At 37.1% G+C, this 15,757-nt stretch overlaps 1 protein-coding gene across 1 annotated transcript in view; it reads left to right on the top strand.

Annotated features, from left to right (window-relative positions):
- The window catches only part of NRK (Nik related kinase), a 168,402-nt gene extending 152,856 nt beyond the window's left edge, over positions 1 to 15,546 (top strand). Inside the window, exons 25-29 of the mRNA XM_044911823.1 lie at positions 164 to 306; positions 594 to 743; positions 3,591 to 3,750; positions 13,390 to 13,529; positions 15,451 to 15,546. Coding sequence (XP_044767758.1) covers positions 164 to 306; positions 594 to 743; positions 3,591 to 3,750; positions 13,390 to 13,529; positions 15,451 to 15,546 — 689 coding nt within the window. The remainder of the gene's footprint in view (positions 1 to 163; positions 307 to 593; positions 744 to 3,590; positions 3,751 to 13,389; positions 13,530 to 15,450) is intronic.
- Positions 15,547 to 15,757: the final 211 nt, after the last annotated feature.

Below are 15,757 nucleotides of genomic sequence, written 5' to 3'. Positions count from 1 at the left end.
ACAGTATGGTGAATCCTGTGATGCCCAGTCCTCTACTGTGACCTGAACATGGCAATGAATCCTGTTTGGCTTTTTGTTTCCTTGGACTAGGAAACATAGGAGCCTAGAGTACATCCAGTCTATGGTAGGTTAACATGTCTGGCCTTTTTCATTCCCTACCAAGTATGCATTGATCAATCAGCAGACTCCGAAGGAGACTACATGTCCTATGAAGCCTATATACGAATACTGGCAAAAATACAGGCAGCTGATCCAGCGAACCGGTTTAAGAGACCAGATGAGCTCCTTCATTTGCTGAAGCTCAAGGCAAGGAATTTAAAGACAGCAAACAGAGTGCAGGGCCATACAAGTTTCTTATGATCATTGGAGATTTGGCCTCTGAAGGGAAACTCAAAATTTACAAACTGAATATAATTATGTTCTTGTGGTAGTAACAGACCTAAGAAAAAGTCGTAATACATAGTCTAAATATATTATGTAATTTAAAGAATCAACGAGGGTTTTATAAACCTGTTAAACAAAAGGGCAGGGGGAATTTTTGCCTTAGAGTGTCATTTTTGGCCTTTTGGCCATATTTGGTTTTATATCTACAGGTGTTTCCAACAGTTGGTCATAAGCCAGTGACAGTTGACCTGGCTATTGGTTCTGAAAAAAGACTAAAGATTTTCTTCAGCTCAGCAGATGGATATCACATCATTGATGCAGAATCTGAGGTTATGTCTGATGTGACTCTGCCAAATAACGTAAGATCCCTAGAAATTTTTGTACACCATAATTTGAGTTTTTCTGTCAAAACTCTTAAAGATTTAAAAATATGATTATCAATATCTGTACTGGAACTGAAATCTAAAAGGTAAGTATAGAGTGCCAGAAAGTAGTAAGGGATAAACAGAAATCACTGATGGTTTCTTAGTCCAGACAGCTGAGTGTATTCTTCGGGTAGATTTTGTTTGTCTGGCACAGTTTTTTTTTTGTTTGTTTTTAAATGAATAGAGTTTACACTTAAAAATCTGGACTTCTATTGATGAACCAAAAGATCTGATAACATCTGGCCCTTATTACTATCTGGCCATTATCAACTAGAAATGATTCGTGCCTGCCCCCTTTTATTTTATTTATTTTTAATTTTTTTATGCCTGCCCCCTTTTAGATGGACTATATACTACACATTGCCTATCCATCCACCTTTATAAATTTATAATAACCAGTCCTAATAGATGAATGAGTTTGCAGTCTTTGCTTTTAGTCCTTCTGTACCCCATAATACATAAACAGATTCTTTAAGAATACACCAGTATTGCAGCATTATTATCCCCCTTCTTTATCCAAATTGTAGTACTTTAACCATGATATATAGCAAAGTATCATAAAGTGTCCTCTTACAGTATCAATTATAGACTTTCTGATTAAAGGATTCAGCATTTTAAAAGCTAATGCACTTCAACTCTTAATTCTTAAATAATTATAAATAATGATTCTATGGCACAATATCTAAAATATGGATAATTATAAAAATACTATATACATCACTTACATAGGGTTCGAACATAATACCCCCATATACACATGCACCATACAAAATATAATTCTACTGTGTCTCAAATTTGATGGTAACAGTGATATTTGTTTAGGGAAAATGATATTTAAAAGAAAGGGCTGAACCAACAAATCTCTGCTTCACCCGTTTTTAATTCCCCAGTTTGTTGACAACTAAAATTTCAACAGTTTAGCATTATATAAAGTCCAGGAGAAAACTTTTAAGTACGTTAAATCACTGTAGTAATGTCATATTTTGCATAGCTTTCAGAATTGTCTCATACATCTCTGACAAATTACATAGAGCATTTGTCAAATTAATAGTGGAAACATTTTTAAAAAACGTGTTTTTGGGTCATATTAACAATCTAATTAGCTCATCATTCAGTTGTCACCTATGAGTCTGTAGAAATCACCCTGTTTATAATGTAGAAAATATTGAACTGAGCCCAGCCTAAGCCACTTAGATATGAGTTCATATAAGTGTTATAGTACTTTTCAGTTGGAGTGTTCCATAGCTTCCTGCATCCTATTTTTTTATGTAATGGCAGATAGCCTTTATTTTGAAGCTAGTGCCATATTAAACATTGCAATATTGGTCCAAGTTTATACTTATTTGAAACATCATTCAAGAAGATTGCACTCTGTGTTCCACTTGATTACCAAGCAAGAATTATTTCCTTTTGAAGCAATCAGTTCAGTATCATAGAAGCAAGAATGAGAGATTGGTTTAAAATATATATATATTTTCTGACCTAATTAGGATACTTTAAGTATATTCAAAAATAGTATTTTTAGCTAAATGCCGTAGTGTCCTGACCCATTAAAAGAGAAAGGACTCTAATAAAAGGGAGGGGAGTTCTTCTGAAACAGAATGTACTAAAAATGATATTTTTCCAAGAGTGCCAGATTACAAAACCTGTAATGCTACAAGGGAGCCATGTGTCCTAAAGAATATCTGGTTACTGCAGGAATCATCTGAGAAGCAAGGAATTACCTCTGGGACTTTCTGGATTTACAGCAGTCCAGCTTTATTCTAAACAGATTTTTTTTTTTTGAGACAACCTTCTTTCTTGCAATTTCTTTTTCTCTCTTCCTTCATCTCTTTTTTGATTCAATTGCTCATGCAAGTGCCCAGGGAACGTATTAAAATTGCTTTTCGCCTCTGGATCCCCATTTTAGTTTTAAGGATTGTTGTTGCTGAGACATGGCCTCAAGCACTTGGCCTGAGTACGCTGGGTTTGGCAAGTATAGTTTCTGACCTTCTTTTCTTGTAACTTGCTAATTTAGAGAAATAATAAAGGAATGTAATTGTTCATTTCTCAGGGAAATACTATTAATGTGGCAATTTCTGTAGTTTAAGTAAATTTGGTCACATTGTTTTATGCATTATAAAATTTATGAATTTTTACATATTTCTTAGTATTTCATATTATGTCACCTAATACATCTCTGTATTTATATATTGAAGACATTTTGTGATTTATAAATTGGATAAGAAATCCTACATTTTTTGTGAAGGGAGAATGACTGTTATATTTCAAGTAGTGATGAATATTATAAAGTTGCCCTTTGTAAACATTTTAAGCTCAAGCTATTTTTAAGTTAATTTTCTATTTTTGATTTAAATGAATTGGCTAGATAACCAGTGATTGCGTATTTGTTAGTTGCTTCACATATTCATCACTAAATTATTCATTAATGTGCTGAAATGAATCTGAAGTCCCACTCTGTAACAAGTAATGTTTCTTTAATCATTATACACATTTTGTTAAATTTTAACAAATTTTTCTCTGTTGGGAATATATCTCTTTTTTTCAAACAAAGTTTTCTCCTAAATATAAAGGACACTACTAAACAGTGATGCCTTTATGACATAGGAAAGGCTCTTTTCAAGTGTTGGATAGCATGCTGTTTAATATTAATATATAAGTTTCTCTTCCTCTCTGCACTTCGAACCCCTTTGTGGTCTTTATTGCTCAGCCAAGCTGCTTCAATTAAAGTAGTAGTGATAAAATGTTGGACATACAAATCTTTATGAAACATAATTACAGCCCCTGGAAATCATTATACCACAGAATATCATCATTTTACCTGATTCCTTGGGAATTGGCATGATGCTCACATTCAATGCTGAAGCCCTTTCAATGGAAGCAAATGAACAACTCTTCAAGAAGATCCTTGAAGTGTGGAAAGACATACCATCTTCAGTAGGTACGTACAAAAATGTTTCTCTTTTATATGATCTCAGAGAAACTTCTGTTTTCTGAAATATCACATTTTCTCAAGGCATATCAGGTTAATTTAGGATGCTGTATACTGTCTGGAATGCCTATTAGGTACTATCCAGATGGCAACATAAAAAAATTGCCTTTCATCTTCATCAGGCCAGGACATTTTTTTTTTTCTTGACGAATGCAGGACTGCTGATCTGGAAAATATGAATAATTTGAGACTCTTGTGTATGTCTCTGAGGCTTGGTGACTACAAAAGTGATTCTAGACAGGGAACAGAATGCATATGAACAGTACAAATATTAGGGAGAGTAGAATGATTTGATGGAGGATAAATGTTCCTGAAAAGAAGAGGGGATTAATGAAGCAAATAAAGGAAAAAGGGGAAGGAGAATTAAAGGGAAGGAAGGAGAGACAGAGAAAGAAAGGTAGTTTCTCTATTAAGGAGCCAGAAGTTTCTGAAATCTTTATGAAGTGGCTAAATGTGATCCCCATGTAGCTTTAAAGACCAGTTTGAACTGCTTTTTAATGGACATTTCTTTCATTATGGGATGATGGCACTTTGCATTGCATCTGCAGAATCCTTTCTTTTTGCACACATAGTGTTAACAATTGTCCTGAAAACCTCTTCTAATTTCTTCAAACAGGGAAGAACTCCCAAGGGCTTAAAACCATTTTAAGTGTCAGGGATATATGATTATAATTGACAGATCTGGAGCAAAATAAACTGAAAATAATGAATCTTGTTCTAACCTTTACAATGTTACTTTTGTGATCAATATTTTAATCAGAAAATGAAATAAGGAAATTCAGTTCAAATGGGAAACTGAGCAAACCCCTATATTTATGCCACTAGACAATCATAGGAATCAAAAGGGTCTTAAAATATCATCTGGTAAGCTCTTGTCCTTAAGCAGGACAATTTCTGACCTAAAACAAAAAGCTATTTTAAGTTGCAAGAATTTGAAAAACATCTCTCTCTATGTAAAATAAATTATAGCACTATAAGAATGTGATATTTTGGTTTGTGTATTAAGGATATTTTGAGAATATATTAAAGACTACATTATAACATTTTTATTAAGGAAATCAATTTCCCTTTCTGTCTAAAAACAACTGCTTTGCTATTTAAAACTAACCTAGATCCAGATTTCCTCAATCTAAAATGTACATTTCTTGAGATATAATAGATGTTTTCAATAATAAGATCATTGCTTTGTATATTCAAACAAATATATAGAAGCTTAGCAATGACATTAGGTATCACTAAGCATTCCCATTCCAAATCATTGGATCCCATTTCATAGGCAAGCTAGCTCAGTTGCTAGGTTAAATGGCAAATTAATGTTTTTCAGAATTAAGGTAGAAATTATGTAACGCCATATGAATGGTGTACTTGGACTCAGCAAGTATTAAATTTAGAATTTTTTGCTCTGTGTGGTTGTTGACAAAATACCAATTTTAATGAAGTATTCACATTGGTGACAAAAATTCAAATCCGAATAGACTAAGTCTATTACTTATTTCCATCACTCAGGTCATGGATTCCCCTCACTTTCTTTGTATATGGAGTGATTTTAATTCCTGTTTGAAACTGGATTTATAAAGTCTTCTTCCAGGAGCGCCATTTTTCTGAATAAAAATACAATTGAAAATGTAGTTATAAAAAATGCAATTGTAATTTAATTACAATTTTGTGATCAATTTCATACACATAAATATTTTGAATTATAATGAAAAGGAAACAAGAGATCATAAATGCTTAGTTAAGTTTTAGTTGAGGAATTCAAAATGCCTCACACTATGCCTATGAAAAGTCACTTTTATCCAAGTTTTAATAATTTTTTTCACGAGTCCTTTTATGCATATTTAGTGTATACATATATAGGACAGGTAAATTTTGGTTTAAACAAAGGCATTCTAGAACTTTTTAGAATGATAAAAAAATTTTAAACTATATTACTATTATAACAACTCAGTTTATTGTGTTTATAATACAAGAAAATGTAAAGTCTAGTGAACTGAATTCTGATTTTAGTCATGTTTATAACGGGAATGAAGATGCTTTATTTTGGTGTTTTCTAGACTATTTCAGCTTGACTCAAAATCTTGATATTATTTTAAGTACAGGATTGAATTTATTTATGGAAATTTACTTTCCTATGAAGTACATAAAAAATCAACTTAAAAGTTAAACATTTAACAATAATACTGCCCCCCGGGGCGCCTGGGTGGCTCAGTCGTTAAGCGTCTGCCTTCGGTTCAGGTCATGATCCCAGGGTCCTGGGATCAAGCCCCACATCGGGCTCCCTGCTCGGCGGGAAGCCTGCTTCTCTCTCTCCCACTCCCCCTGCTTGTGTTCCCTCTCTCACTGTGTCTCTCTCTGTCAAATAAATAAATAAAATCTTTAAAAAAATAATAATAATACTGCTCCCTGTGTCAGAAAATACCTTACACCACCAGCTGAGTATATGGCTATTTACATAATTAGGTTTTCTGCTTTAAGGCAATTCTCATATTTTTTTTTAAAGATTTTATTTATTTATTTGACAGAGAGAGACAGTGAGAGAGGGAACACAAGCAGGCAGAGTGGGAGAGGGAGAAGCAGGCTTCCCGCTGAACAGAGAGCCTGATGTGGGGCTCGATCCCAGGACCCTGGGATCATGACCTGAGCCGAAGGCAGACGCCTAACGACTGAGCCACCCAGGCACCCCTGTCATATTTTTTTTTTAATTGAAGTATAGTTGACATGCAATGTTATATTAGTTTCAGGTATACAGCATGGTGATTTTATAATTCTATATTACTCAATGCCCACCACGATAAGTGTAGTCACTATCTGTCAACATCCAATTGTCATAATCTTTATTGTCACCACATAGGTGACACAGGGTCCAAAAGTTAAAATCTTTTTTTCTATTTTTTTAAATTTTACTATGTTATGTTAGTCACCATACAATACATCATTAGTTTTTGATGTGATGATCCACGATCCATTATTTTCGTATAATACCCAGTGATCCATGCAGTACGTGCCCTCCTTAATACTCATTACCGGGCTAACCAATCCCCGCACCACCCTCCCCTCTACAATCCTGTTTGTTTCTCAAAGTCCATAGTCTCTCATGGTTCATCTCTCCCTCCGATTTCCTCCCCCTTCATTTTTCCCTTCCTTCTCCTAGTGTCCTCCATGCTATTCCTAATGTTCCACAAATAAGTGAAACCATATGGTAATTGACTTTCTCTGCTTGACTTATTTCACTTAGCATAATCTCCTCCAGTCCCATCCATGTTGATGTAAAAGTTGGGTATTCATCCTTTCTGGTGGCTGAGTAATATTCCATTGCACATATGGACCACATCTTTATCCATTCATCTCTTGAAGGGCATCTGGGCTCTTTCCACAGTTTGGCTATTGCAGACATTGCTGCTATGAACATTGGGGTGCATATGGCCCTTCTTTTCACTACATCTGTGTCTTTGGGGTAAATACCCAGGAGTGCAATTGCTGGGCCATAGGGTAGCTCTATTCTTAATTTTTTGAGGAACATCCACACTGTTTTCCAAAGTGGCTGTACCAACTTGCATTCCCACCAACAGTGTAAGAGGGTTCCCCTTTCTCCACAACCTCTCCAACGTTTCTTGTTTCTTGCCTTGTCCATTTTTGCCATTCTAACTGGTGTAAGGTGGTATCTCAATGTGGTTTTGATTTGAATTTCCCTGATGGCTAATGATGATGAACATTTTTTCACGTGTCTGTTAGCCATTTGTATGTCTTCTTCAGAGAAGTGTCTTTTCATGTCTTCTGCCCATTTTTTGATTTGATTATTTGTTTTTTGAGTGTTGAGTTTGAGAAGTTCTTTATAGATCGTGGATACCAGCCCTTTATCTGTAGTGTCATTTGCAAATATCTTCTCCCATTCTGTGGGTTGCCTCTTTGTTTCGTTGACTGTTTCCTTTGCTGTGCAGAAGCTTTTGATCTTGATGAAGTCCCAAAAGTTCATTTTTGCGTTTATTTCACTAGCTTTTGGAGATGTATCTTGAAAGAAGTTGCTGTGGCCGATGTCAAAGAGGTTACTGCCTATGTTCTCCTCTAGGATTTTGATGGATTCCTGTCTCACATTGAGGTCTTTCATCCATTTTGAGATTATCTTTGTGTATGGTGTTAGAGAATGGCAAGTTTCATTCTTCTGCATGTGGCTGTCCAATTTTCCCAGCACCATTTGTTGAAGAGACTGTCTTTTTTCCATTGCATATTTTTTCCTGCTTTGTTGAAGATTATTTGACCATGGAGTTGAGGGTCCATATCTGGGCTCTCTGTTCTGTTCCATTGGTCTATATGTCTGTTTTTGTGCCAGTACCATGCTGTCTTGGTGATCACTGCTTTGTAATATAGCTTCAAATCAGGCAACGTGATGCCCCCAGCTTTATTTTTCTTTTTCAACATTTCCTTGGCGATTTGGGGTCTTTTCTGATTCCATATAAATTTTAGGATTGTTTGTTCCAGCACTTTGAAAAATGTCATTGGAATTTTGACCGGGATGGCATTGAAGGTATAGATTGCTCTGGGCAGCATAGACATTTTAACAATGTTTATTCTTCTGATCCATGAGCATGGAATATTTTTCCATCTTTTTGTGTCTTCCTCAATTTCTTTCATGAGTGTTCTGTAGTTCCTAGAGTATAGATCCTTTACCTCTTTGGTTAGGTTTATTCCAAGGTATCTTATGGTTTTTGGTGCTATTGTAAATGGAATCGTTTCTCTAATATCTCTTTCTACAAATGCATTGTTAGTGTATAAGAAAGCAACTGATTTCTGTGCATTGATTTTGTATCCTGCCACATGACTGAATTGCTGGATGAGTTCTAGTAATTTGGGGGTGGAGTCTTTTGGGTTTTCCACATAAAGTATCATGTCGTCTGTGAAAAGAGAGAGTTTGACTTCTTCTTTGCCAATTTGAATACCTTTTATTTATTTTTGTTGTCTGCTGTTGCTAAGACTTCTAGTACTATGTTGAACAATAGTGGTGAGAGTGGGCATCCTGGACGTGTTCCTGATCTTAAGGGAAAGGCTCTCAGCTTTTCCCCATTGAGGATGATATTTGCTGTTCGTTTTTTCATAGATGTATTTTATGAACTTGAGGAATGTTCCCTCTATCCCTATACTCTGAAGAGTTTTAATCAGGAAAGGATGCTGTATTTTGTCAAATGCTTTTTCTGCATCAATTGAGAAGACCCTATGGTTCTTCTCCTCTTATTAATGTGTTCTATCACATTGATTGATTTGAGAATGTTGAACCACCCTTGCATCCCGGGGATAAATCCCACTTGGTCGTGGTGGATGATCCTTTTAATGTATTGTTGGATCCTATTAGCTAGGATTTTGTTGAGGACTTTGGAATCCATATTCATCAGGGATATCGGTCTGAAATTCTCCTTTTTGATGGGGTCTTTGCCTGGTTTGGGGATTAAGGTAATGCTGGCCTCATAGAATGAGTCTGGAAGCTTTCCCTCTGTTTCTATTTTTTGAAACAGCTTCAGTGGAATAGGTATTATTTCTTCTTTGAATGTTTGGTAGAATTCCCCAGGGAATCCATGAGGCCCTGGACTCCTGTTTTTTGGGAGGTTTTTGATCACTGCTTCAATCTCATTACTGGTTATTGGCCTATTCAGGTTGTCAATTTCTTCCTGTTTCAGTCTTGGCAGCTTATAGGTTTCCAGGAAGGCATCCATTTCATCCAGATTGCTCAGTTTATTGGCTTATAGTTATTGATAATAATTTCTAATAATTGTTTCTATTTCCTAGGTGTTAGTCGTGATCTCTCCCCTTGCATTCATAATTTTAGTAATTTGGGTCCTTTCTCTTTTCTTTTGGATAAGTCTGGCAAGTGGTTTATCGATCTTATTAATTCTTTCAAAGAACCAACTTGTAGTTTCGTTGATCTGATCTACTGTGTTTCTGGTTTCTAATTCATTGATCTCTGTTCTAATCTGAATTATTTCTCTTCTAATGTGTGGCTTAGGCATTGTTTGTTGCTTTTTCTCTAGTTCCTTAAAGTGTAGAGTTAGTTGGTGAATTCGGGATTTTTCTCTTTTTTTAGTGAGGCTTGGATGGCTATGTATTTCCCACTTAGGACCACCTTTGCAGTATCCCATAGGCTTTGGACCGGTGTGTTTTTGTTCTCATTGGTTTCCATGAATTGTTTAAGTTCTTCTTTGATTTCCTGGTTGACCCAAACATTCTTGAGCGGAGTGGTCATTAGCTTCCAAGTGTTTGAATTTCTGCCAAATTTTTTCTTGTGATTGAGTTCCAGTTTTAAAACATTGTGGTCTGAGAATATGCAGGGAATAATTTCAGTCTTTTGGTATCGGTTGAGACCTGATTTGTGACCCAGTATGTGGTCTATTCTGGAGAAAGTTCCATGTGCACTCGAGAAGAATGAGTATTCTGTTGTTTTAGGATGGAATGTTCTGTATATATCTATGAGGTCCATCTGGTCCAGTGTGTCATTGAAAGCTCTTGTTTCTTTGTTGATTTTCTGCTTAGATGATCTGTCTATTGCTGAGAGTGGAGTACTGAGGTCTCCTACAATTGATGTATTATTATCAATATGACTCTTTATTTTGGTTAACAGTTGGCTTATGTAGATGGCTGCTCCCATGTTGGGGGCGTAGATATTTACAACTGTTAGATCTTCATGTTGGATGGACCCTTTAAGAATGATATAGTGTCCTTCTGTGTCTCTAACTACAATCTTTAGTTTAAAATCTAATTTGTCTGATATAAGAATTGCTAGCCCAGCTTTCTTTTGAAGTCCACTGGCATGGAAGATGGATCTCCATCCCTTCACTTTCAGTTTGGATGTATCTTTAGGTTCAAAATGAATCTCTTGTAAACAGCATATGGATGGGTCCTGTCTTTTTATCCAGTCTGCAACCCTGTGCCGTTTTATGGGAGCATTTAGGCCATTCACATTGAGAGTGATTATTGAAAGATATGAGTTAATTGTCATCATGTTGCCTGTGAAGACGTTGTTTTTATAGATTGTCCCTGTAAATTTCTGTTGTAGATCACTCTTGGGGTCTTTCTCCTTTTATAGAACCCCCCTTAATATTTCTTGCAGGGCCGGCTTAGTTGTCACATATTCTTTCAATTTCTGCCAGTCTTGGAACCTCTACATCTCTCCATCCATTCTAAATGAAAGCCTTGCCAGATAAAGTATTCTTGGCTGCATGTCCTTCTCTATTAGTACCCTGAATATGTCTTGCCAGGCCTTTCTGGCTTGCCAGGTCTCTGTGGATAGGTCTGATGTTATTCTGAAGATCCTCCCTCTGTACATAAGGAATCTCTTCCCCCTAACTGCCCTTAAGATGGTTTCCTTGGTTCTAAGATTTGCGAGTTTTACTATTACATGTAGGGGTGTTGGCCTGTTTTCCTTGATCTTGGGAGGGGTCCTCTCTGCCCCTAGAACAAGAATGTTTGTTTCATTCCCCAGATTAGGGTAGTTCTCAGCTCCAATTTGCTCAAATACATCTTCTAGTCCTCCCTCTTTCTCCACTCCCTCCGGGATTCCAATAATTCTGACATTGGAACGCTTCATGGTGTCACTTATTTCTCTGATTCTATTTTCATGGATTCTGAGTTGTTTTTCCCTGGCCTCCTCTTCCCTTTTTATGTATTAATTCATCTTCTAGGTCACTAATTTGTTCTTCTGCCTCGCTTACCCTAGCTGTTAGATTATCTAGATTAGATTGGATCTCATTGATAGCATTTTTAAGTTCTGCCACTTCAGCTTTCATTCCTGCCCTTAGAGACTCTATGTTGCCATTAATCGTTTTCTCCATTCTAGCTATTGTCTTCACAATTGTTAGTCTGAATTCCATCTCCGACATCTTGGTTATATCTGCATCCATTTGTTAATCTACGGCATAAGTCATAATCTTTGAGTCTTTCCTATTTGGGGTGTTCCTCCTCCTAGTCATTCTGTTGATGGGTGTTTGAGGGAATGTATAGAGTCCAAATTATTGACCAGAACCCAAGCTAGATGCACCTGTTTTCTAGGGACCTTAGGGTTACTGGCCTCTTTTTTTCTCAGCCTGTCTTCTGTGGGATGGGCCTGCTGTGCTGTTACTCAGGCAACCCTGTTTGGGCAGAGTTGCCCTGCCCCCCTGTGGTGGGGCATGGGCTCAGTGGGAACCAGTTTTTTGGGCTTTTGTTCTCTGGTGGCTTTCCGCGTCTCTTCCGAGAGTCAGAGAGAGTCAGAGCAGAAGAGACCGTTTCCAGCCCTCTGCCTCAGAGCAGAGAGTTCGCAGTCTGTTCTTCAGTGAGCTCTCCAGGCCACACCGTCTCCGTTTCTGTCTGTGCTACTATAAACTGCAGCGGCCTGGGTTGTGCGCCCCTCAGCAGTGCTCCCAGTCCTGCCTCCAGCTCGGGCACGTCTCTGCCCTTTGTGCTTCTAAAACTGCCAGCCGCGGGCGCCTGGGTGGCTCAGTTGGTTAAGCGACTGCCTTCGGCTCAGGTCGTGATCCTGGAGTCCCGGGATCAAGCCCCGCATCGGGCTCCCTGCTCGGCAGGGAGTCTGCTTCTCCCTCTGACCCTCCCCCCTCTCATGCTCTATCTCATTCTCTCTCTCAAATAAATAAATAAAATCTTTAAAAAAAAAAAAAAACTGCCTGCCGCTCCCAGTTCGCAGGCGCGACCCCCGCAGCTCTGGGTTTCCGTCCCCCAGGCTGCCCTAAAGTCCTTTCCTGAAGCTACAGGTCTGCGAGTCTGTGCCCCATCCCCAGTGCGCGAGGCTGTCGCTCACTGGCGGTGTAGGATCCCCACAGCCAGGCTCCCTCCCGCTGCCGTTTATCCTCCAATATCTGCCCGCGGAATCGCGGCTCCCCGCTTCGTACCTCACCAACCGCCTGTGATATTCTGTTTGTAGAGATCCAGATCTTCTTACATCTCATGCTGATTTCGTGGGTGCTCAGAGTGGTCTGGTAGATATCCAGCTCAATTCCAGGGACTAGTTGAAATAGGGTCCCCACTCCTCCGCCATCTTTTCTCCCAAAAGTTAAAATCTTAATAAAATTCCCTCAGTCAGACTCAGCCTAAACAGCATCAAATTAGGTTTAGTTCTGTTTATAATGTGGTCATTCTTTGACTCGCATTAGAGTTGCTAAAGTCATTATCTGAGCAAGTCATTCTTAACAGTTTTAATTTTGAAGTTTTCAGGTTTTTATGTATGTCATTTGAGCGCAAATACTAACCCTTATGAAATGCTTTACCTCAACTAAACTGGAAAACAAAAAATGGCTGTCAGTAGATTTTACTTTCTACAAATAAGATAGAATTAATGCTTAGCTTTTTCTGTGGTATTAGAGAATGGGAATACAAAAACTAATTAAGATCTAGTTATTCAACATTGATCACAATTGTAACAGTAGATAGCCTGCTTTAATACCACTGATGAGCAGCATAATGACCAAATGACTATAGAAGGAAGAAAAACAGAATGTGTTTACCTGAACTGTAATAATGAGCCTCTTCATAATCAAATGTTGACTGTGGTTATAATTTGCTATTAGTAATAGAAAAAACTGTATTTTTCTGATTTTTACATTTTTGTTGTAGCTTTTGAATGTACACAGCGAACCACAGGATGGGGCCAAAAGGCCATCGAAGTCCGCTCTTTGCAATCAAGGGTTCTGGAAAGTGAACTGAAGCGCAGGTCAATTAAGAAGCTGAGATTTCTGTGTACCCGAGGTGACAAGGTATTGTTTATGTCTCCCCATTATAGCAAAAATAAAGCAGGCAAGGAAAATTAAGAAAATCCTTTTCTTTCTGGCCATAAATATATTTATGATATAATTCCCAAATTGGAAAACTATTGATAAAAACAATTTTTAATTTTGCAGTAGTAATAACCCATTTTACAGGAAAGAAAATTAATATTGAGATTTGTCAATTATTTGTGTAATGTGATCAATTTAACAACCAATTCAGATAGTTTAAATGGAATATATGCATTGTATAAAATCATTACAGTCTCTACATACTATGAGAAATAATAGCATGAAAAAATAATCCTAGTAAAACTAGAAAACATCCACATTTTGAAGAGATTGCAGAGGATTCAAATTAATATCAGAAAAACCAGGGTAAAGCATTGTGCATGAAGGAAAAGTACTGGTTTGCAATATGAAGGGATATCATGGGAAGAACCAGTGTTCAACGTCAGATAGACTTAGCATGGAGTCCCGGCTCTGCCACCTAATGAGGTGTAAGAACCTGGAAGTTTGATTAATCTTCTTGAGTCTTAGCTCCTTCATCTCAAAAATGAAAATATTAATAACTCTTCTGGTAACAATTTTGAAAATTAATGATAATGTGTATATAGTAAGCATCTCACAGAGTGCCTGGCACATAAAATGTGTTAAGTCAAGGGCAGCTAGTGTTATCATCATCATCATCATCATCATCATCATCATCATCAATGTCCAAACCCTTCTTAGTATATTCATTGTGGATGTGGAAAGTCTTAGTCCTAACAAGGAGGCCTCTGTTTGCTATTTATGTTCATGTTCTGTTTTAATTTTCTTTAAGGCACAGAACATAGTCATAAGACATGTTCCTCTCTAAGCTGGTTAGTTTAACTCATAATACCAATCTATTGATGTCAGTCCATTCCACTGAAATAGAAAATCCCCCAACAAGTAAAAAATTTCAGTGGCCACTTAAACACCAGCAACAATGGTGAACAACATCGATTAATTTAATCATTTCCTTATATTAAAAGTAAAGCTCTGTGAATTGTGTAAGACTGTTGAATCACAGACCTGTACCTCTGAAACAAATAATACATTATATGTTAAAAAAAAGAAGATAGTAGGAAGGGAGAAATGAAGGGGGGGAATCAGAGGGAGAGATGAACCATGAGAGACTATGGACTCTGAGAAACAAACTGAAGGTTTTAGAGGGGAGGGTGGTGGGGGAATGGGTTAGCCCAGTAATGGGTATTAAGGAGGGCACCTATTGAATGGAGCACTGGGTGTTATACACAAACAGCGAATCATGGAACACTACATCAAAAACTAATGCTGTAATGTATGGTGATTAACATAACATAATAAAAAAAAGTAAAGCCAACTTGAGTAAAAGTAGATTTTTTTTTTAAGATTTTATTTATTTATTTGACAGAGGGAGAGACACAGCGAGAGAGGGAACACAAGTCGGGGGAGAGGGAGAGGGAGAAGCAGGCTTCCCGCCGATCAGGGAGCCCGATGTGGGACTCGATCCCAGGACACTGGGATCATGACCCGAGCCAAAGGCAGACGCCCAACGACTGAGCCAACCAGGCGCCCTAAAAGTAGATTTTTTTAAAGCAAAGGGAATCCTTAAACAAAACCAATCAAGAATATCAGCAGATGAGTTCCACAACAAAACTTAATTTTATTTAAACCATATGAAGTACAATTATATAGAATATGGTAAAAGATTGTTTTTTAATATATAATTTAGACTCCATACCAATTTAAAGTCTTGTTCTTTCTGTAAATCCTGTTCAGTAAATAGTATGGCTTAATATTTTAATTGGTTGATGTGGAATAATTGAAATTATAATTGTATCTGTCAAATATCAGGTTACAATATATTAAATATTTACTGATGGTGTCTCTTTCTCTCTTTTTAAAGCTATTCTTTACCTCTACCCTGCGTAATCGCCACAGCCGGGTTTACTTCATGACCCTTGGAAAACTTGAAGAGCTCCAAAGCAATTATGGTGTTTAAACGGTTCCAATGATTTATTACACTTACAAACATCATAAATATGCAATTTGTATCTTAAAATTTCTGAGATTAAATGAGCATTCAGTTTTATTGTTAGGGAAAAATTAAATCAGATACTTTTAATGTAGCACAAAATAGTTCTAATGAGAAATGCAGCTTTATATATAAAATTAACTATAGCAAGCTCTATGTACTCCAATGGTGTACAATA

Source organism: Neomonachus schauinslandi, chromosome X, assembly GCF_002201575.2.
Source record: "Neomonachus schauinslandi chromosome X, ASM220157v2, whole genome shotgun sequence".
Classification (NCBI taxonomy): Eukaryota; Metazoa; Chordata; class Mammalia; order Carnivora; family Phocidae; genus Neomonachus; species Neomonachus schauinslandi.
The sequence above is the reverse complement of the archived record's forward strand: the minus strand, read 5'-3'. Positions and strand labels throughout refer to the sequence as shown.